Here is a 25,077-nt window from a genome sequence, read left to right on the forward strand (position 1 = left end):
GGAAAACAAAACACTCTGTTAATTCCCCATAGTTTCCTTGACAACAGTAGAGAAAAAGCTCAGCACACATAGACATCATGCACACAGCTTCAAATCCCCCCATCAAGATATATGAACACAGAAACGTACACCGTGTTTCAAACAAAATATGGCTGTAATTCTAATTACTCTTAAAGTGTATTGCTTTATTTTATTTCTTAGTAATGGAGGTAATAAACCAAGAATAAGGTTGTCAGGGCCCACTTCAATCTTATGATTACATACAATGCTTATCAGTTTATTTATTTCAATATATTTTTTAATATAGGGGAAAAGTGTCTTGACAATTAAGCCATGTTACGCCAATTAAAAACATTAAATTAGTAGTCTGAGTAACTGCCCACCTATTCTATCCCCCTGCCCACCCTAGCATAGCCTGAAGGAGACGGCCTGATTATTATGAATATTCACCTAAAAAAACCTTGTCTGATTACGACACAATTTCACTCACATTTGGCGCCCCCCACTGTACATTTCCCAGGGAAACTGCAGCCAAATGTGAAATAAGGCATGTAATTACGTTTTGCAAACATTTTGCCACGGTCACGTAATGTTCATGGGACCAGGCTGCTTTTACTCTTTATTGGAGCTTGACAGCCCCTGGTTACTATAAACTATAAAAGGTGTTTGCATTTTTTGAGTAATAATTCTTCTTCTCTATGAGTAATTATGTCTTCTTTTGGCTTCCACTGAAAAAAATAAAAACATATGTAACCAGCCTTGCTTGACCCGCTCCTAACAGGATTCGAACCAGCATCTCCACCATGGGAGGTGGGCACACTAACAAGGAGGCTAAATGCCATAGCCTCTAGAGTTTGTCGCTAGTGTGCCTCTTGAGGCCAGGGGAGTTAAGTTTACACATACCGCACAACTATCATGTACCAGCTGGCTAACCGTACACATACAAGCTTGAAACAATATGAGGATGAGTAAACAATGACAACATTTTTAATTTTTGGGTGAACTATTTCTGTTCATCTGTATGAATCTACAAGTGTGTAAGGGAGGAAAATGCACCCTGTAGATGTCTAGAACTATGACAGACAGTTTGGGGCTAAACTAATGAGATCCATGCTTTAGTGAAGGGTGCAAAAAGCGGGATGGAGGCAATAATGGCATGAAATGTTGTCAGGGTGTGTGACTAAGCACAGGAACTTCTATTAAGGCTATCATCAGTCACACAGCAAGCAGGCGGTTCCATCTGACAAAGAGCTGTCTAATTGATTAATCCTACCGTTTTTCATGTTACACATCATCTCTGATTGGTTGATGACAGACCTCTGCTTGCCTTTGAGCATCCTGACTTGCTTATCATTCGAAGCCTGCCCTGTTCTATCATGACAAATGAATGTGCTCCTAATGTTGTTGTTTCTCATTATCATTCTCCAGTTAGCCCTTACCCATGACTATTGTTATTCGTAATTGCCATGTCAAATAAAAAAGGCTACATGTCTTCTGTTGACGGATGGGAGGATTACAGCTTTCTATACTAATTATCGAAGACAGAAAATGAATATGTGTGGTTCATTAGAGTCTGTCAGAGCCCAGCTCAGAACACTGCATTTTGTTAGACATAAAAAATAGTTCAGCCCAAAATAACAATCCTGTATGTGTTTACTCATCCTCATGTCATTGCAAACCTGTATGCAGGAATTTCATATTTTGATGCCATGGTCTGTCAAGCTTCAGAAAATACCACATAAATACAATCATATACAGTACATACTGTATATATATATATATATATATATATATATATATATATATATATATATATATATATATATATACTGTATATCATCCCTTTGTGTTTCACAGATTTGTAACTGCATACAGGTTTATAACGACATGGGGGTGAATCAATAATGACAGAATGTTCATTTTTGGTTTCCTTCAAGAGTCTGCAGTAAGAATAATGTTTAGTTCCACATAGCCAGTATAGCTGGAACAACCTAACAGACAGATCTGTAGAGAAAGCCATATTTTGAAACCCTAAATACAGCTGACATTTGACATAAAACTGACAAATAAAAAGAATGACAAATATGAAAACAATGTACTTTTTGCCCTATGCCTTCTTTGTTAATATATTGCTATTCCACATATGCCACACCACATGTCTCATTTTACATTCATGCTGAAACAGTAATGAGACAGCTTAGCAGTAGGATATTGTCAACAGTTGTGGGAAGTGAAGGGATGTTGTTGAAACACCCTTAGATCAAAATATCCTTCAGTGGGTGAATGTCCATTCATCTATGACCTGTTTTTAAATGACAGAATCAAAAAGAGGAGGGTGACAGGCATACAGCTGCTCAGAGTAACAGCTTTCCTCATAAATGATACATGTGTCTGTCCCACTGAATCAAAGGAGAGAATTAGGTCAGTGTTCCTCTAAGGTTTCTTGTGAATATTCCACACTGCACTATGAAACAGTATCTGAACATAGTATATGTGGGCACCCTCAGGACCATCCAACATGGGGGACTTGGACAGTAGTCCAATACTTTTGCAAGCTTACTGATAATGAGTTTTAGAGATGATTTAGCACTTGTAAGAACATCTTTCCCCATCATGTTGTGCTTGAGAGCAAAGTGCAGATTGCATTGGCACTTCAGATATAGCCCTCATTTCAGACACATTTGCCCCAACACACAGCGGGAAGAGAGTTTCCAAATCTCAGATTGTGCCATTCACAAAATAGCATTTACTACTCTATAGTATGTAAATTATGATTTTTTTTTTTTTCAAATGCTGCTTAAGAAAATTGCTCATCCCAAAATTTTGTCAGTATTTACTCACCCTCATGTCATTTTAAACCCATATGACTGATGTTCAAGTGTAATTAAAATATGCTTCTTGATGCTCTATCTTTGAATGAAATGAGATTTTTTTTTTATTTATTTTTTTAGCATTCAATGACTTAAATTTGGTCTGTTTCTAACACAAAGCTATTGTATGGCTTCACAAAACTTGGAATATAGTGCTCAAGTTGCATTAACTACTTTAATGGTGCGTTTTCTGTCCTTTTGAAGCTTAAAGGGATAGTTTACCACAAAATGAAAATTATCTTATTATTTATGCACCCTTATGCCATCCCAGATTTGTATGACTTTCTTTCTTCTGCACAACACAAAGATTTTTATAAAAATATCAGCTCTGTTGGTCCCTTTTGAACGTGCATAAAAGGGCTGTTTGAAAGTACATTTATAGTATATATATATATATATAAAAGACATAATTATACCTGTTTCACACCCACACCTATCATATCGCTTCTAAAGATATGGGTTTAGCACTGGTGTCATATGGATTACTTTTATGCTGCCTTTATGTGCTTTTTAGAGCTTCAAAGTTCTGGCCATCATTCACTTGCATTGGACCAACAAAGCTGAAATATTCATCTAAAAATCTTTGTTTGTGTTCAGAAGACTGAAAGTCATACACATCTAGAATGGCATGAAGATGAGTAAATGAGTGAATAAACATTTTTGTGTGAAATATCCTTTTAAAAGCCGCCATTCTTGTCAATGTTTGGCCAAGAGCAGCGTCTCTACAAAACATCTCATTTTGCGTTCCAGAGAAAAACATGGGTTAGAAACAACATGAAGGTAAGTGAATGACCAATTCCTTTTAACATAGTTTACATTTTTTACATTTTAATATGGTAATTATTGGATTGCTACAGCTCACAAGACTAATCACACACCAAGACTGAGAAGTAATCTTTTCACTTGATTAAGAGGTGCAACCACCAATATAGATTACAGTGGTCTTTTTTATATAGATACAGTATATCCTGTTTCTGATTCAGCACCTCCTGAAATCATTAATCAAATCAACAATTCTCTGCATTGCTAAGTAACATTCATTATCTTTCATTCATTCACTCCATTTTGATGAAAATGTTTATTTCAAATTTGAAAATTCAAATGATTTCAAATTAAAATGTTCAGTACTAAATCTTATTCGTTTGACACGAAACACAAAAACATAAACATCTTATGTTGTGAAACTGCATTTTTACCTTGCATTCAGGTCTTAAATGACATGCAGGGGTGGACACATAAGTCTTCTTGGCAGATGCAGGCCGTGGGGAAAGAGCAGCAGGCAAGATCTTAAAAGGAAGGTGTGGCTGTTCTACAAGTCTGACTAACAGTCGCAAATTCCCTTTAAATCCAGTCTGCTGGGAAGTCAGGCCTGTTTATAGGCTGGGTGAATGACAAGCTTCACTGGAGACAAAACTGACCTTTTAAGCATGAATGGTGACCTCAATGCAAAGTGAGTCACCTGTTTTGCATGTGTCATTCAAACTGAATATAATATTATTCTTATAATATATAATCTATAATGAGATGTGCACCCTGTCCTGATGAGACACATGTCCTCTTTCGGTGGTCCTTTCAGTCCACTGAACAGTTTAGCAGTTTCTAATGGGCTATTTATGATAACAATGAAAGCAGGTGCACAGGGATAGCACTGGCTTTTGAATATGAGGACATCATTGTGTGCATTCTTCTATGAAATAAAGTCGTACTCACATTTACAATGGCCTCTTTGGTCTGTGACATGTCTGATATGACCCCATCTGTGATGATGAGGAGGACAAAATACTGTGAGCCATCTTGGACAGCAGATGCATAACTTCAGAGAGAAGAAAACAACAAAAATAGGTGGGTGAATTCTTCAATAACAATACACACAGTGGCCCCCAAAAGTACTTGGACACTTAAGCCATACTTAAAAATATGTGAAAGTTTTTGCATTAGATTACAAAATATCAATTCAAATGGCATTTATTTCAAAGAAATGATTAAATATATTGTTTAAAATTAAGACAAAAAAGAATTTGGAAGCTTTCTGTTTGTAAAATGCGATGAACTACACCTGTGGTTACTCTGCAAGGACACCTGTGTGAATCCACTAAAACTTACTTTGAGAACTGTTGGTTAAAAGTAATAAAAAAATGGCTAAGAAAAGTGAATTTAGCTCTGATAAAAGGCCTAGCATCGTCTGTGTACAGATTCTACTTGGTTTCATATTTTGTTTCTAATGCAATAAAATTCACACATTTTTTAAGTGTGACTTAAAGGGATAGATCACCCAAAAATGAAAATTCTTTCATCATTTACTCCCCATCCCAGATGTGTATGACTTTCTATCATCTGCATTACACAAACAAAGATTTTAAGAAAAATGTCTAAGCTCTGTTAGTCCATAAAATGCAATTGAATGGGTGCCAAAATTCTGAAGCTCTAAAATGCACATAAAGTCAGCATAAAAGTAATCCATACTACTCCAGTGGTTAAATCCATATCTTCTGATAGGTGTGGGTGAGAAACAGATCAATATTTAAGTCAGTTTTTACCATAAATTCTCCTCCCTGCCTAGTAGATGGCGATATGCATGAAGAATGCAAATCACCAAAAACAAAAGAAGAAGGTCTTAAATATTGAACATTGGCTAAGTTCAGAATGGCATACTACCCATACTACTCTTACTACTTCTGCCATATATGTCTATGTCTACAAGTAGTATGGAAGTATGCAATTCCGAACTCAGCTCGTTTCTCACCCACACCTATCATATCGTGTCTGAACACATGTATTTAACCATTGGAGTCTTATGGGTTACTTTTATGCTGTTTTATGTGCATTTTGGAGCTTAAAAATGTTGGCACCCATTCACTTGCATTGTATGGACCTACAGAGCTGAAATATTATTCAAAAAATCTTTGTTTGTGTTCAGCAGAAGAAAGAAAGTCATACACATCTGGGATGGCATGAGGGTGAGTAAATTATTTTCATTTTTGGGCGAAGTGTCCAAAAAGTGTCCTTTTTGGGGTCACTGTAAATCAGTACTGCAGTTATATATATATATATATATATATATATATATATATATATATATATATATATATATATTATTTTTTTTTTACTGTGCATTAAGTTTGTTTTCCACTACTCTCTCTAATATTGAGAGATTTGCTTTTTCAAATCTCTCAAACCCATTCTACCATGTTAATACAACCCATGTTCTCCTTTGTTTGTTTAAAGAAATTCTCTGCCTTCGCCAGCTCTGTGCAAGAACCCAAGGAACTGTAACATGCTTCAATTTCAAAAGTCTAATTACCACAGTGGATGCAGTGTAATCAGATGGAAAATGATTTGGTTGTGAGATATGAGGGAGGGGGTGGAGAGGTCTTCAGACAATTACTTTGTCTACTTCCTTTTCTGGAAGCACACCCACTATCCGTTCAAATGATAATTAAAAACAGCTGCAGTCAGTCCTGAGACAATCTGTTATGACACCTATGTTGTGAGCTTTACAATAGGATAACAAGCTTGCTTCATGTCAGCAGTGCATGTCAGCAACATTCTATGTGTCAGTTTTTGGGCTCACAGAGGCAGCAGATGGTTTCAAGCTTAGTGTTTTTCTTTGATGCACAGATAAACTTTTTAGATGGAACATCAGAGTGAGAGTCACAATTTAAAGGCAATTAATTCATCTCAAGCATCTTCATCATATTGGTTTTATGGTGATACATAGATAAATTGCTCAGTTATTAAGATGCCAGCCTTGTCTGTTGTTCAAATGCTCAATCAGGCATGTGTGGATAGGTTGGCTCTAGGGGCTCGAGCCCCTGCCCTTTTGCTGAGGTGCCCCTCATTGGCGTAGGGTGTGCAAACGCCACACAAAATGAAAGCTTGCACACCCCAAAAAAATAAATATAAAAAATAAATAATAATAATATATATACTGTATATATAGTGTTGGGTTCAAGTCCACCTTAGTCAAGTCCGAGTTTTTAAACAATCGAATCCGAGTTGAGTCCGAGTCCAAAAGCGACTGAGTCAGACTCAAGACAGAGTCCATAACAGGCCAAGTCAGAGTCCGAGTCTGAACGAATCTGTTCATGAATCTGAATTAAAATTGTAACTGTAAATTCAACATCAATATTTTAAGCTTATTTTAAACTTCACAACTAAGAAAAAAAGTTTGTCAATATAAATGTAACAAAAACACCTCTGTTGCCTTTCATATATATTTTATGATTAGTATCCTGCTGAACAGACTTCAAAGTGGTTTCAGAATGAAAGCATATGCTTTAGGTGTATGAAGAAAAAACTGTACTTCAACACAATTCTTATTGCATTCCGTTAACATTTTCACTTATTTGTTGCTTTTCCCCCCTCACTCAAACATAGACTAAAAAAAGTGAAAGCTGTGTTAGTCATTACAATCAAGGTTATTATGTTTTGAATTTTAATTTAGTTTTTATTTCTACTTCATTTTCAATTTGTCAATTCAATTTAATTTAGTTTTATTTAAAATGATCCCTGTCTAAAGAAATAATAGTCTATACTGGGATTTCTTTCTGAATCTTTTCTCTCTATCTGCTGACTTATTTGGGAAAATACAGATACCTAAATCCCTGATGCGTCTGTGTGAGTCTCGTAGCAGTTGCCGCTGAAGATTAAAAAAAATAAAATAATAATTGATATTTGCTTGAGCGGCAGCCGCGTTGGTCTGCAATCAGTCTGAAATCTTTAAATACCAACCAAAGAAAATTTCATTGAGCTCTTCATTAACCGCAAAAACATGGAGAATAATAATTTTGAGTCATAAATTTAACAGAATTGTAAAAGTGTCAGAGATGTAGGCTAAAATAGACATTCATAAGTTACCCGGTGGTTTACAATAAAAATGAAATAAAATAAAAATGTAAAATAAAAACATCATAACCAACTAAATTCATCACTCTGCCATCGAATAATACATTCATTTATAGTCTATAATTAAATTATAAACAAAACATTTCACTGCCCAAAATATTCTAATATTTTATTGTGCATGGTTGAATATTGTGAATGGTGGACAAATGCTGTAAAAGAATGTATTTTAAGCATCTGATCAATGCTTTGAAAATAGTCAATCAATAATAAATAGGTGCTGCTTATCTGTTTAGAGTTGCTGTCTGCTTTAGCAATAATGCTTTTTTCCCCCGACTATTTAAAAAGTTACACAGTTAATTCATCAAGCTATTATGGATCAGTTCAAGCTGCCAACACTGCGTGGACCACAAGAGACTACAGAAGCCTACATGTGTAGATACAGTATGCCTAAAAAGACTTAATATCCAATATTAATACTATTTTTATTTCGATATGCTGTTTTTAGTAAACATGATGAGACTTGACTCAATGAAGTTCTTGATTTTAAGTTTTTAACCACGATGAAACCGCAATGCGAGCACTGTCTTGGCTGCACAAACGCCACACGCAGTTTTACCAGTTGTCATGTCCCGTGTTATGTGAAACTGCCTTGTTTAGTTTCTATTATATTGGATACATACCCATCTTTATGTTTTCATCGTGCCAGCCACCTCTGTAGTCGATGTTATACAGTAGTTTCTGCAGTAACATTCAGGCTTATTGGTTGACTGATGAGTGTGCCTGTGCACGTGCGTATGTGTGTGTGCGTGTGTTTGCTTAAACATAGTGAAACAACTCTGGCTACGTCTATGACTTCAGGGGCTAATTCAGCTGCATGCAGACAGAGATGTGTTCATTCATTTCTGTTTTGTTATTAATTAATTAATTTATAATAGTGTTGGGTTCGAGTCCAGCTTAGTCGAGTCCGAGTCAAGTCCGAGTCTTTAAACAATCGAGTTGAGTCCGAGTCCAAAAGGGGCCGAGTCGGACTCAAGACCGAGTCCATAACAGGCCGAGTCCGAATGAATCTGTTCATAAATCTGAATTCAAATTGTAACCATAAACTCAACATCAATATGTTAAGCTTATTTTAACTTTCACAACTAAGAAAACACAATTGTCAATATAAATGTAACAAAAACACCTTTATATTTTATGATTAGTTTCCTGCAATCTTCACAGTGGTTTCAGAATGAAAGGATATGCTTTAGGTGTATAAAGACAAAACTGTCCTTCAACACACTTCTTGTCCTTCACAAAACCAGAGTTATTATTGTTTCGAATTTAAATTTTGTACTTCATTTTCAGTTTGTCCTTTCAATTTAGTATAGTTTTATCTAAAATTATCCCTATCTAAAGAATAATAATATATACTGAGATTTATTTTTTGTCACTATCTGCCGACTTGTTTGGGAAAATGATGAGTCAACACAGTAGTAATTAGCACTCGCTGAGAAGTTACACGACTGACAGGACGACACCGAGCGCATGACGTTTTGCCATTGTAACCAGATACATTTCAGCTGTGCTGAAGACTAGAATGAATGTATCTTCAAATCAACGTGTGATGCAACAAAATTTATTTTCTTCTCTACAAACGATACCAGAGACAATAGCAAGAAGGACAATGAGGAGATTTAATTTAAGAAGAAAAAAATCAGTGACCCTGCCAAAAACCGGGACTGTCCTGTGTAATGAACCGGGAGGTCTGTTCACCCAGTCTATAATTAAATTATTAACAAAACATTTCGCTGCCCACAATAACTTCATATTTCATTGTGCATTTTATTGTGGAGAAAACTGTAAAAGAACATATTTTGAGCAGCTTGTCAATGCTTTTAACATAGAAAAACAATAAATCTATGCTGTTTATCTGTTTTTCAGAGATGCAGTCTGTTTTAGCATAGATTTTTTTTTTTCCTCCACTACTTAAAAAGTTACAGTTCATTCATCAAGGACCAGTTTAAGCTGACAACACTGCATGGATCACAAGAGACTACAGATGTCTACATGTGTAGATACAATATTAATAATATTTTTCTGAATTTTTATTTTGGTATGTTGTTTTAGTAAACTGTGAGAGACAAGATGTGGGTGACTTGACTTAATGAAGTTCTTAACCACGACGAAACCATGATGCAAGCACGGTTTTTACCATCTGATTTTACCAGTTGTCAGGTCTCATGCTGTGCGAAACTGCCTTGTAGCAAATTGGCTACATACGTGTCTTTGTGTGTTCATCGTGCCAGCCACCTCGGTAATCGATGTTATACAGCAGTCTCCATAGTAACATTCAAGCGTATTGGTTGACTGAGTGTGCCGCTCTACAGGTGTGTTTGCTCAACACGGTGAAACAAACTCTTGCTATGTCTATGACATCAGGGAGTGCTACAACTGCTGGCAGACAGTGTCCATTTATTTCTGTTTCGTTATTTTTATTTATTTATTTTGTTTATTGCATCACAAATCAAATGCCATGGAATCGGCTGGACTCTGAAAAAAATCCCGAGTCCCAAAGGCTCGAGTCCGAGTCAAGTCCGAGTAAAAATGCATCCGAGTCCGTGACAAGTCCAAGTCCATTAAAATTGGACTCGTGACTCAGACTCGAGTCTGAGTCCAAACTCGAGTACCCCAACTCACTCTCTCTCTCTCTCTTTCTCTCTTTCTCTATATATATTACATTTAATAATAGAATGTAGGGTGAAAAAATGCATACAAATTATGCAGCAACTTTGATTCATCAATTATGGAATTTAACTATCAATTATAATGACTATAATAATACCCAATGTGTTACAGAGGCCATCTCAGATTACACGCACACTCATGCAACAGACGGGCAGCTCATTACTGAGGAAACAAATGTGCACTTTAAATTAAAAAGTGGTAACACTTTACAATAAGGTTCCATTCATTAACATTAGTTAATGCATTTGGTATCATGAACGAAAAAAAAACTATATACTGTTTACAGCGTTTATTAATCTTTGTTAGTGTTAGTTAATAAAAAATACAATTGTTTGTAGTTAGTGCATTAATTAATGTAAACAAACAACATTTTATTTAAAAAATGTATTAGTATATATTGAAATTAACATTAAAGAAGATTAATAAATGCTGTAAAAGTATTGTTCATTGTTAGTTCATTGTTAGCTAACTAATGTTAACAAATGGAATCAAGAAAATTTAGTTTGGATTTCTTCCACAAGATCATAATTGCGCATGTCTATATAAGCAAAATAAGTTAACTGTTGCTCTTTTCTTCCCCAGTTATGATATATTATGCATATTATGGAATATTTGGAGAATACACTTGAAAAGGTAGGTAATACTATACTGCGCTTTTACTCAAGATCATTATTTGTCCTTAATGTGAAACACCCCATTAAGTTTTTCATTCTGTGAGCCTGCTTGGTTGAGAGATCAGACTTATCTGCCTGTGTAGATGACAGATTTCATTTATATTTAAATTATTGGTTCAATAAATGTTCTTGTGATGATATCCAAATCTATTACACGTAATCAGCACTTACCGTCTGTTTGTGTTAAACTGCATAAAATAAGACTCAATATTATTCTTTATTTATTATGGCTTAATAATTAACGTAACAACAGTATTATTTTTCTTTTTTTTCTTTTTTATTATGAACCAGACCTCCCTCTATTCCATTAATACAAAGAATTTTCAGAAAAGGTTTTGAATCTTCTTACAGTTGTGCATTCTTCTGTTCAACACAAAACATGACGCATTTATTTTTTATCCACAATTTATTTTTTGAACCAGTAAAGGTTTTTTTTGGTCAGTTTTCCTTTATAGTGCAAATTATCCCATAATTTATATTTTTGTCTTTAGAACTTTTTGGAAAATAATTATGAATACAAGATAATTTAATCGCATTTCATGACAAATGTTTTGATACATGAACAGGCCTACCTCATCCACTGATAAAAATGTCATAAATTTGTTTAGTTATGCATTATACATAGCACAAGGCTAAAAACATATTATTGCAAAAAATAAATTGGGGTCACCTACCCAGTCTGATGGAGATTATACAACCACCCCCACCCCCCGGTGACGTAAAATTTTGAAGTGACTGTCCTTCAAAAAGGTTTAGAGCCTCTGCCCCTTAAAACGTCTCTTTATGTCCCTGTGCACATCTATACCAAAAATCTAAACAAAAGATCGATTTCACAATTCATGCAGAAAATTTACATTGCATTCTGTAAAATGTTGCCAATATATCATTTGTATGCAAAGTGCAAATATGCTGACATTTTACATGGAAACAAAAACAAGAGAAAATCATTTTGAATAGCAATTAAATTTGAAAACAATGGAAGAATGGTCAAAGCCAAGGTTAACTACAGAAGGAGCTCTTCATAAATGTCAATTTCACCAACAATTATGCTGCACTGTAATTGATAAACCTAATGCAACTGGAGATTGAACACACAGCAAAATGTACTATTAGGCAATTAAGAAATAAAATAATAAACTACATTTTGCCAAATCGCCCATTGAAAAAATAAAAAAAATGATATCAGTTTCCACTTATACACCCCATTGTATGTGTAAAAGAAACAAAAACATAAAAATAGTATTTTTTGCGCAATAAACAACAAATATTTTACTTGGAGTGGTAGTTACAATACAAGCTAACTGCAAAACCAATTGTTGATTTTAAAAAATGTAGCGTATGTTAAACCTACCTGGCCACGTGATTTACGACAGGGGCAAAGTTGGTGGGCCCATACAGCTGGACGGTCTTTAGACTCTGATGGTATGCCTCCAATATCCCCTCAATACCATTACAGTAGGGGTTTTCAATATTGCCATTCTAAAAGACAGGAATCAATGGTTACATACACTATATTGCCAAAAGTATTCGCTCACCCATCCAAATAATTGAATTCAGGTGTTCCAATCACTTCCATGGCCACAGGTGTATAAAATGAAGCACCTAGGCATGCAGACTGCTTCTACAAACATTTGTGAAAGAATGGGCCGCTCTCAGGAGCTCAGTGAATTCCAGCGTGGTACTGTGATAGGATGCCACCTGTGCAACAAGTCCAGTCGTGAAATTTCCTCACTACTAAATATTCCACAGTAAACTGTCAGTGGTATTATAACAAAGTGGAAGCGATTGGGAATGACAGCAACTCAGCCACGAAGCGGTAGGCCATGTAAAATGACAGCGGATGCTGAGGCGCATAGTGCGCAGAGGTCGCCAACTTTCTGCAGAGTCAATCGCTACAGACCTCCAAAGTTCATGTGGCCTTCAGATTAGCTCAAGAACAGTGCGTAGAGAGCTTCATGGAATGGATTTCCATGGCCGAGCAGCTGCATCCAAGCCATACATCACCAAGTGCAATGCAAAGCGTCGGATGCAGTGGTGTAAAGCACGCCGCCACTGGACTCTAGAGCAGTGGAGATGCATTCTCTGGAGTGACGAATCATGCTTCTCCATCTGGCAATCTGATGGACGAGTCTGGGTTTGGCGGTTGCCAGGAGAACGGTACTTGTCTGACTGCATTGTGCCAACTGTGAAGTTTGGTGGAGGGGGGATTATGGTGTGGGGTTGTTTTTCAGGAGCTGGGCTTGGCCCCTTAGTTCCAGTGAAAGGAACTCTGAATGCTTCAGCATACCAAGAGATTTTGGACAATTCCATGCTCCCAACTTTGTGGGAACAGTTTGGGGATGGCCCCTTCCTGTTCCAACATGACTGCGCACCAGTGCACAAAGCAAGGTCCATAAAGACATGGATGAGCGAGTTTGGTGTGGAAGAACTTGACTGGCCTGCACAGAGTCCTGACCTCAACCCGATAGAGCACCTATGGGATGAATTAGAGCGAAGACTGCGAGCCAGGCCTTCTCGTCCAACATCAGTGTCTGACCTCACAAATGCGCTTCTGGAAGAGTGGTCAAAAATTCCCATAAACACACTCCTAAACCTTGTGGAAAGCCTTCCCAGAAGAGTTGAAGCTGTTATAGCTGCAAAGGGTGGGCCGACGTCATATTAAACCCTATGGATTAAGAATGGGATGTCACTTAAGTTCATATGCGTCTAAAGGCAGATGAGCGAATACTTTTGGCAATATAGTGTATGTGTCTCAGTTTAAGCAAACAGCAGTTCAACAGAGAGACAATATTGAGGAGAGAAAACATGGATTGTGTCAATCAATATGACAGCACTGCAATTATAGTCATGCCCCATGCAGTCTGGGCTTAGCATCATTAAACTTCTTCCAGAGCACCAATCACTAGCAAAACAGCTTCTAATTGAGTTTTCTGAAAAGGTCCTAATGTAGTCCCAAACTACTCTACTGTACAGTATGTGGACAACCCGAAAAGCATACCCATTTTTACTTAATGAACATTTAATTAAAAAAACACTGGCATTAATAGGAAGTTGGTCCTCCCTTTGGTGCTATAACAGCTTCCACTAGAATGATGGATCATGGCTGCAGGGATTTGAAACCATTAAGACACAAGAGGTCAGTGAGCTCAGACAATGATGTTGGATGATGGGGCCTGGCTCAGTTAATGTTCCAATGAATTCAAAGGTGTTCAATGTGTCAGGGTTTGTGCAGGGCAGAGACGATAGAGTGAGGATCCAAATGCAGAACTTTAATTTGAACAAAAGAAGAGGATACATGGAAGGAGGTAAACATATGAAGAATAAGGTCACAAAAACTCAACAACAGTATGCTGGCAACTAACACTCTACATACAAACAAGAACCAACAAAGGAACAAGGAACAAGAGGGCATATATACACACAAGGGCTAGCAAGACGACGAGGAACACCTGTGATACAATTTGGCCAGCAACTGAAGACAGAGACAATGGGGGAAAACAAAGGAACTTTCAAAATAAGAGTCTCTACAGGAGTTAAAGGGTGGCTCCTGAAGCCCCCCTAAAAAAGAAAATGCCAATAGTTCATGAAGGATCCGGTGACCAGGGAAGTTTCTTCAGGAAGGGAGTGGGGTCTGGAGTCCAGGGAGGTGGCTCTAGGAAGGGAGCGAGATCTGGCAGTTTGGGTGGAGGCTCCAGAAAGGGGGTGGGTCAAGGAGGCCTTGGATGAGGCCTGGTCTGTGGAACAGGGAATGGAGTCTCAGGGGGATGAGACTCAGGGGGTGGAGCCGCTGGAGGAGGAGCGGGCAGAGCCGTGGAAGACTTGGAGGGCAGAGCCGTGGAAGACTCGGAGGGTGGGAAGTGATCGCAGAGGGCTGGACAGACTGGGGAGTGACCACAGGGACTTGGACAGAAGGGTAGTTGGTAAGGTCAGTGGAGGCCACAGTGCAGATGGTGAGGTCCGTCACAGCCGCTGGACTGGAAGGAGGATCTGTGATGGCCACTTGGCTGTGGATGACTTTGGCAGTCTAAGCTGCAGCTGCTGGACAGGGGTCAGCAGAGTGGGCGGCGGCCGCTGGACAGGGGTCAGAAAACAAGGTGGCAGCCACTGGACAAGGGTCAGAAGACTGGGCGGCGGCTGCTGGGAATTGGATAAGATCCAGCAGGCCGGTGGCCACTTTGGAATGGACAGGTGGAGCAGCGGCCACTAGGGACTGGACATCTTGGACAGAGGCCGCTGTCAAAGGGTCAATCTTGGTGGCGGACTCCGTGACCGGGAGCATGGCAGCGGCAGGGGAACGGCCTCTGTGGATGTGAGCACTGGCAGCGGCAGGGGAACGGCCTTCATGCCCGTGAGCGCTGGCAGCGGCAGGGGAACAGCCTCCGTGGCTGTGTGCACTGGTACCGGCAGGGGAATGGCCTCCATGGCCGTGAGTGCTGGCAGCAACTGGGGAATGGCCCCTGTGGCCATGAGCACTGGCAGTGACTGGGGAGCAGGGGCCTTTCTCCTCTTCTTCCTCTTCCGGGCAGTCAGAAGTATTGCTGCGGAAGCAGCTGCCACCTCCTGACAGTCAGCTGCAGGCTCCTCTGCCTCCTGGCAGTCAGCAGCAGGCTCCTCCACCTCATGGCGGTCAGCAGCAGGCTCCTCCACCTCCTAGCGGTCAGCAGCGGGCTCCTCCGCCTCCTGGCGTTCAGCAGCGGGCAAAAGTCAAGTTCTTCCACACCAGACTCAGTAAACCATTTCTTTTTAGAGCTCACTTTGTGGTGGAACAGAAAAGACAAGCCCTATTCTACTAAATATGTTTGTCTAAGGATTTTATACACCTGTTAATAATGGATGTAGGTGAAATAACCAAACCTGTATATATACAACTGAGTGTGTGAAAACAGAAAGACATTGAGACTCTTGCATCATCAACCTCTTTTGGACTAAGAATGTTCAGGACAGGAAGTTGAACATCAGCTCACTCACTAGGGGAAACTCATGAGACACGCATCCATCAGGGGGTAGTTTGGCTCCAAATCCCAGCGCTGGGAACATCTTGTCACTGTCATAATCCTGGATGATTTCCCCGACCGCCTTCAGTGCCAGCGCGTAGGCGTTCATCTGGTAGGGGTTCATGTAATGTAGAGATGTGGACTGGGATGGGTTACCTGGAAATGAAACAGCAAACCTGGATTACTCAGTTATAACACAACACAACCCTGCTGAAAAGACCAGCTTAGCTGGTCAACAGAATATGTGTGTTTTAAATGCTGGTGCCCCAACCAAGCTTCTTAAAGGTTTGGTCCTTTTCCATGCAATTACTATAAATAGGCACTGAATCTTTTAAGCTTTAAAATGAATGCAAAAGCACCATTACATTATCATAAATGTGGTCTGTACCATTTCTGAAGCCATTTTACTGAAATTTAAGTTGTTACTCACTGAAAATCTTGACATCCACCCTAGCTCTCCTTGGAAGGATTATAATAGTTCATGAGAGAAGCAGCATTGTTCAGAACATGAATTGTTCTTTTGAGTCTTTTTAATTAATCTGTTGTTCCGGTTCACAAAAAGGTCCAGAATGATTTGTTCACGAATTGGGCAGATCTGGTTTTCAAGTTCAACTCACTAACTCAATGATCTGGTTGACCTCATTTGGTAAATACTAGGTTCTGTGTGAGCATGTAAGTTTAGTGTCCTACTGTGGCAGAGTCACAAACTCATTGGCTCTGTCATGTGTATTTTGTTGATTCATGTCTTTTATTTTGAAAAGTTTAGTTCCTGTTTCCCTTGTCATGTGATTCCTGTTTTCCCTCCATGTTCATGTGTCATGTTTTCATTGGTTTATTGTTTAATTAGCTTGTTATGAGTTCTGTTTGTTCATTGGTTTATGTCCCCCCATGTCCATGCATTTAAGCCTCATGTTTTCCATTGTGTCTTGGTCAAGTATTGATTGTGAATAGTCAAGTCATGTTTATAGTCATAGTCATGTTTATGTTTCACGTTTGTAGTAATTGGTTATCACCTTTGTAAATAAACTGCACTTGGGTCCTTCATCTTCACGTCATTGTCTTCGTCATCATCAGTGCCAGCATCGTTACAGAATACTTGACTGAACTATGAACTGCCGCCGAGCCAGAGTTCCACGACGTAGCTCTTGTTCTTGTGTTGGGGCGTCAGTAGCCACCCCTTAGTGGGGGGATATGTCATGTATTTTGTTGATTCATGTCTTTATTTTGAAAAGTTTAGTTCCTGTTTCCCTTGGCATGTTATTCCTGTTTTCCCTCCATGTTCATGTGTCATGTTTTCATTGGTTTGTTTAATTAGCTTGTTATGAGTTCTGTTTGTTCATTGGTTTATGTTCCCCATGTCCATGTATTTAAGCCTCATATTTTCCATTGTGTCTTGGTCAAGTATTGAATGTGAATGCGCATAGTTGAGTCAGTCAAGTTCGTGTTTATGTTTCACGGTTGTAGTTAGGGTTATTGGTTATCACGTTTGTAAATAAAATGCACTTGGATTCTTCATCTTCACGTCATTGTCTTCATCATCATTGCCAGTGCCAGCATCATTACAGGCTCAATGATTGCTGAGATCACTGTGTGTTTTCTTAAGACTTAAAATAGCACATATAGTAATATAGACCACTTCAGTGATACTTTTATGACCACTTTTGCTTCCATTTTTAAAATTAGACCGTGTCAATCCCCATTTCTTGTAATTTCATGGAAAAGAGTGACAAGTGCAGTCTTTGGAATTTCTGCTTTTGTGTTTCCATGGAGAAAAGGAAGTCATACAGGTTTGAACTACATACTAAAGGTGGGTAAATGATAACAGAAATGTATCTTTGGGTGAACTATTCCTTTAACTAACTTAGCAAGCAAGACTTCCTTGGTCAAAAACCTTCTCCAGCTAAGATTTGTTGGTAAACATCTTGGCTATGTCAGTCCACCAGCTATATCAGCACCAAACCAGCATTAACCAACATTGACCAGTGTGGAAATTCATACAGGCTTAAGCTGGTCTTTTCAGCAGGGCCTACATTACAGATTTAAATTAAATATCTACAATCCAACAGATTGTGAGAGGGCTTTAATACAAGTCTTCTCATATATTCTTCATTGTCAAATTGTGTTCTCCACAGTATGCCAGGGAGTATACTTAAGAATCATAAATGAGCACTCCAAGACTGTTGTCAAGCTATTGATGTTGTTCAGGGCTTAGAACAGTTGGGATCCAACAGTCTTTGAGCGATGGTTGCAATGTTGCTAAACTAGTCTTGCACAGCCTTCTATTTCCGTCCTTTTGCTACAGTGTTCTGAAAAAATCTTGCTAATTTACTGAATAATTCAAAGATTTTTGCAAGCAGTTACTTGAGCAAGAGCAGTAATGATTTGTGCTTACAGCAAGCGCAGGGGTTGAAAATTATGGGGAGTCCCATTCACAGGCGGTTGGAGTAGCTCAGCCATTTGGGCTGTTTTATGTAACCAGCACACCTCACAGCATGGCTCAAACCCCTACACAGCTACCCATTCAGCCCGCAGCACAGGGAGCCACCCATTGACAAATAATAGGAATGTATTGAGCACCATAATCAATGGCCTCGAGCAGTCATGCCTAGCTTTCAGAGATAGGTGATTTGGTTTGGATTCTCCAAACTTTTAAGAGGTCACACACGGTTCTCTTCACTTAATTACTTACCGTTAGAGGCGGTGAAATCAATAGCCACAGTAAAATTGATCTGGGTCCTGGGAAAGGAGGCAGAAATGAGAAAACAAAAGAGTAAGCAAAAAGCAGTCTCTGCAGTAATTTTGTTGCCTCAGAGGAGACAGGAACATATGTATGTGCACATATACATGTGAAAACGCACACAAACCAGGCACTTAATCAGAACACACTCACTGCAAGGAAGGTGGAGCTCCATGTAGCAAATAGTAGCGTTACTGATTTATTCAGTTGTTTCTAAAACAAGATAAATCAAATTGATCTTGTTTTAAGGATTTTTTAAATATTTTTACAGGAAAATAATACAAAAATTATTATCAAGAATACAAATTTTGTCATAATATCAAAGATCTTGCTAGAAAAAAAGAAATTATGATCCAACGTGAATTTTCTTGATATAAAAATATGATCGTGCCTGGTAACGTGCATGTAAAATGGCTAGAAATAGCATTTTAGCTGTTCAAATGCACTTTGGATCGCATCATTTATATGTATAAATGTTTTCCATCTGAAAGGACTAAATATTAAATTAAACAAATTCCAATAAAATATAAAGTAATCTCTTCAGTAATCAAAATACTTTTTGAATATAACTGTATTCTAATTACCAATTATTTAAATTGTAACTGTAGTGGAATACAGTTACTTATATTTTGTATTTTATTTTATATTTTGTATATATATATATATATATATATATATATATAAATACAGTTGTGCTCAAAAGTTTGCATACCCTGGCAGAAATTGTGAAATTTTGGCATTGATTTTGAAAATATTTAAGTCTTTTATTTAAGGATAGTGATCATATGAAGCCATTTATCATCACATAGTTGTCTGGCTCCTTTTTAAATCATAATGATAACAGAAATCACCCAAATGGCCCTGATCAAAAGTTTACATACCCTTGAATGTTTGGCCTTGTTACAGACACACAAGGTGACACACACAGGTTTAAATGGCAATTAAAGGTTAATTTCCCACACCTGTGGCTTTTTAAATTGCAATTAGTGCCTGTGTATTAATAGTCAATGAGTTTGTTAGCTCTCACATGGATGCACTGAGCAGGCTAGATACTGAGCCATGGGGAGCAGAAAAGAACTGTCAAAAGACCTGCGTAACAAGGTAATGGAACTTTATAAAGATGGAAAAGGATATAAAAAGATATCCAAAGGCTTGACAATGCCAGTCAGTTCTGTTCAATCACTTATTAAGAAGTGGAAAATTTGGGGATCTCTTGATACCAAGCCACAACTGCCAGAAGAATTGTTCGGGATACAAAGAAAAACCCACAGGTAACCTCAGGAGACATACAGGCTGCTCTGGAAAAAGATGGTGTGGTTGTTTCAAGGAGCACAATACAACGATACTTGAACAAAAATGAGCTGCATGGTCGAGTTGCCAGAAAGATGCCTTTACTGTGCCAATGCCACAAAAAAGCCTAGTTACAATATGCCCGACAACACCTTGACACGCCTTTGGAGTGACAAGACCAAAATAGAGCTTTATGGTCACAACCATAAGCGCTATGTTTGGAGAGGGGTCAACAAGGCCTATAGTGAAAAGAATACCATCCCCACTGTGAAGCATGGTGGTAGCTCACTGATGTTTTCGGGGTGTGTGAGCTCTAAAGGCACGGGGAATCTTGTGAAAATTGATGGCAAGATGAATGCAGCATGTTATCAGAAAATACTGGCAGACAATTTGCATTCTTCTGCACGAAAGCTGCGCATGGGACGCTCTTGGACTTTCCAGCACGACAATGACCCTAAGCACAAGGCCAAGTTGACCCTCCAGTAGTTACAGCAGAAAAAGGTGAAGGTTCTGGAGTGGCCATCACAGTCTCCTGACCTTAAGATCATCGAGCCACTCTGGGGAGATCTCAAACATGCGGTTCATGCAAGACGACCAAAGACTTTGCATGACCTGGAGGCATTTTGCCAAGACGAATGGGCAGCTATACCACCTGCAAGAATTTGGGGCCTCATAGACAACTATTACAAAAGACTGCACACTGTCATTGATGCTAAAGGGGGCAATACACAGTACTAAGAACCAAGGGTATGCAGACTTTTGAACAGGGGTCATTTAATTTTTTTCTTTGTTGTCATGTTTTGTTTTATGATTGTGCCATTCTGTTATAACCTACAGCTGAATATGAATCCCATAAGAAATAAAATAAATGTGTTTTGCCTGCTCATTCATGTTTTCTCTAAAAATGGTACATATATTACCAATTCTCCAAGGGTATGCAAACTTTTGAGCACAACTGTATGCAATTATTGTCAAATCTGTTATATTAAGGTACCCTGAATTAATTTACCACGACATTAACATAAAACACAATCTTGTGCAAACTTCACATCGATCAGATACACTCAGTGGCAAGTAATTAAGATGATGGAGCACTTAAAAAGGAATAATAGTTAAATATTCTAAATTAAAAACAGTAAGCCGCAGACAGCACTGTCAGACAGCATCCAACCTCCCTAAAAGGAAAAAAGGCAAAGCTCCATTAGAAATTCAGTAGCAAGGAAGAAGAAAAAAAAATAATAAAGGAAAAAAAATGATAAAAACATTATGAAAAGGAGAGAAAATTACATTATCTTTTAGAATCCCAGGCTAATACATGACTCATGCCCTTGCGTAGCCCGGAAAGTAATTATCCTCTTTATTAATTAATTAAAATCAATTTGTTCTCAGGTCCCATTATGTATGCATCTCAGCATCAAAAATCAATTCCCTCATTTTGGGAATCTAGGTGACAGTGGTAGTGTCACATTGATGTGACCTTCTAGACCAAAGCAGTTCCTGAGAAACACACTGATTATGTTTGATTAACACTGTTTAATCATACAGTACACTTAAGAGGAGCAAAATGAAACAAGAATTTTCATTTTGAATTTTTCTTTTCATAAACATGCCATTCCAAATTATAGCAAATCAAAACCTACTGGAGCAAATCATGAGCTACTTTCCGCAGTTGTTTGCTGTTGTTGTGGCGGCTGTTTCAGCCTCTGGCACAAGGTCATTTCCATGGCCCAGAAATTTAATAGGCTGTGAGGAGGATCCCCTGCTTTAGGGGTTAGTGTAGTGCACTACATCAGAGGTCTGCTGGGATGGGGTAAACACAAGGACAAAAATCGATCTTTGGAGATGCGTATGTCACTATATGTCACCCTTTCATTTGTCAGGCGAAGTGCTGAGGATGTCTAAGGTGCTGCGGGAGGTACAGGGATGCCCTGCATTGAGATAGAAAAACAACCTGCATCTCGCAGAATGGCTTGGACAGCACAGATCATGCTGGAAAGACTATTGGAGTCTAGGTTGGCTGGAGACTCTGAGCACATTATAGCAGGTTATCTGCCACTCAGCCATGAGCACTTCCAAGCAGGTAAAGGTCAGCGCTTAATCAGAACACACTCACTGTAATAAAGGTGAAGCTCCACATAGCAAATAGTAGCTTTGCTGGCTAGGATCAAAAGATCCTCAACAGCCCCAATTATTATTATTATTATTATTATTATTATTTTATTTATTTATTTTATTTTTTTATCTGTTTTTATTCTTTACTGCTGCACATGTTGATTAGGTCATACTCGACTTCTATGAGTCAATAGTGCTGGCATGTTTAGGGATATGCAAAACTACATATTTTTAAAATAGACTAATTGGCAGGTTGCCTGAACGACTAGTCTACTAATCAGTTTAAGCCTTGTATAATTAGACTAGTTTGGGTTCACCTAAACGTGAACGCTTACATTAAGATGCATTGTTGCGCAAAACTACTAGACAGAGTGTAACGGAAAGAAACGGAACGCAGGGGCTTTAAGACATGATCTTTTACACTTGGACAATTTTACAGAATTTTAACATAATGACTTAGCACCTGGAAGAAACCAACAGAAACAAAACCCACTTAGCCAGAACCTGAACCTGAGACCTTTTTGCTGTGCGGTGACAGTGCTAACCACTAAGCCACCAGGCCCTTATAGTAATTTGGATAATTATAAATATATAAGATATTCAGATAAGTGAAATACATCACGTCATTTACATATATTGTGCCAACAGACAAGTAAAGCATACAAAAATTGGCTTTAAAAGCCCAAATATTGTTTGTTTTGTTTCCTTAGTATTGAACATAACCCTATTATTGGCCTACTTCTGTCTGCGCTATTTTTAATTGTTGGTCTTTGTACTCATGCGTCAGATGGATGCTTTTGGAGTGCTGTGATTTTAGGACCCTGTGTCAAGTTAAACAGTTTAAAACCTAACAAAAAACATGTCTCGAGATCACTTCATTCAGTTGTGCTTGGTTTGGCTGTCTTTGAACGCATTTGTGGAAGGCTGTGCTGACTGCTCTTGACTGCCCCCTACTGTCACAGATTATAAAAAAAAAAAAAGGTTGTTAACTTCACTAAGCGACTAGTCAGTTGTTGGCGACCATTGTGACCCATTCCTAGTCTGATCATTGCATTAAGCTTTGCCAAGCCTTAGTTTTGATTGGCTCTCCTCTGATTGGCTATGATTTGATTGATGTAAGATCTAATATCAAACCTGAGCAGCTCGGCTCTGATGTGCTCCACATCTCTCTATCTTTTACCCATCGTCTCTATTGCTGTTCCATACCCAGTCACTCAGTGAGTAATATTTGTCAATAATGTAGAGGGTGCTTCTTCCTAAGTGGCAATTTCCTGTTTTCATTTAGATGAGGGCTTAATCAATTTATGGTCTGTCAGACCACTAAACAAGCTCACATACTACGTACGCTCTTAAACTTAATGTTGCAGCTTCATGAATACTCATGCGTACACAAATACACCCACACGCACTCTTGTTTTCTCCAAATTTCATTGTGTTGTCTGTATGTGAGCATGAACCTATGGGCGGTTTACCGATGTTTACACAACCCACTGGCAGTACCCCCTCTAGCCCTATCAGGGCTGCCTGTGCACAGGCACTCAGTCGAAACTGACAGGGATTCACCAAAATGTCACTTTGCATTAGGCTCAAAACTTTGCCCACTCTCCTCTCCAGATTTTTTTAATCTTTCACTATATTTGTTCTACCACAGTGGCCTTAGAAGACCTATTGTGGAGTCTATACCAGTGATTCCCAACCAGATACACTGTCAAAGTACAGTAGATGTAGTTAAAATATAACACAGACTCAAAATTTCTGTAAAATGCATCAAAATGCGCAGCAACACAATGCAAATCTGCAATAATTAAAATGGCAACTTTCCCCATAATTTAAGGACTTCATATCTACAGTAATCACATAAAATGTGGTTAAAGATGATATTTAAGATAATAGGACCATATTATTGGATTGATACTGATGAAGGTGTACTTGGGGGTACATAAGTTAACAAGGTTTGAAAAACAATGGTCTAATTATGGTTCATTCACTCTAAAAATGCAGAGAATTGCGCTTTAGTTATTACAGATTTATGGTGCTGCAATTCAAATAACATTAAAGAAAACAAAACAAAAAACAGTGTGCAGAACGGAGTGTCCTTCCACTATTAGAACACTGAAGAAGATGACAACACTTACACATTCCTGCACACTTCAATGTTTGTGGACTTCCATCTTTATTCAAAACTCTGGCATACACTTCCCTCTAAAAAGCACGATTCTTTCAGGTGAATGAAAGCAAATCAAAGTCTAGACGATTTGGCAAATGTGTCATGCACAACGGCGTGAAATGAGAGAAAGTTATAAAGAGCGGAATGAACTGTATGTCAGTCAAATTGGATGATTTAAACGGTAGAGATTATTTTCTAAAATGGAAAAGATTTTTGGGGGCACAACGTTTTATGTAACACATTTCATAACTAGAGTTTTACATTTTCTGAAGAAAATGTGAGTAATAGCACAGATTTTAGAATAAATCCCTAACCCCAAGTATGAGCAATAATAAAAGTTATGATTTCCCTATAGCACTAGTTTATTACTGAATTACATGAATTAAATTGACAGTAAATATTTGTGGATAGCTTTCAAAAATACAACATTGTATACTCTATGTTTATGACAAAACAGAAGATATGCTGTCATTGGTCTAGGCTGATATAGCAGAAACCTTCAATTCAAGGGTAAATGTTGAGAGAGGGTGAGATTACATGACATAGCTGGTGCTTAAAACCCCACCATAATTTCAAACATTTGCCGCATCTCTGAGTTTGGGAGGTTTTCTCAGATCTAAAAATTTGATTTTGATGCAAAGTGTAACATTCAGACAAACAG

At 38.2% G+C, this 25,077-nt stretch overlaps 1 protein-coding gene across 3 annotated transcripts in view; it reads right to left on the bottom strand.

Annotated features, from left to right (window-relative positions):
- LOC127428236 (copine-5-like) overlaps positions 1-25,077 on the bottom strand; it is a 209,751-nt gene that overhangs the window by 22,432 nt on the left and 162,242 nt on the right. For all 3 annotated transcript variants that reach the window (XM_051676445.1, XM_051676446.1, XM_051676447.1), the window contains 4 exons: positions 18,800-18,846; positions 16,085-16,266; positions 12,468-12,595; positions 4,581-4,683 (listed from right to left, as the gene is read on the bottom strand). In XM_051676445.1, the coding sequence (XP_051532405.1) occupies positions 4,581-4,683; positions 12,468-12,595; positions 16,085-16,266; positions 18,800-18,846 (460 nt within the window). The remainder of the gene's footprint in view (positions 1-4,580; positions 4,684-12,467; positions 12,596-16,084; positions 16,267-18,799; positions 18,847-25,077) is intronic.

Source organism: Myxocyprinus asiaticus, chromosome 37, assembly GCF_019703515.2.
Source record: "Myxocyprinus asiaticus isolate MX2 ecotype Aquarium Trade chromosome 37, UBuf_Myxa_2, whole genome shotgun sequence".
In the NCBI taxonomy this organism is placed as follows: domain Eukaryota; kingdom Metazoa; phylum Chordata; class Actinopteri; order Cypriniformes; family Catostomidae; genus Myxocyprinus; species Myxocyprinus asiaticus.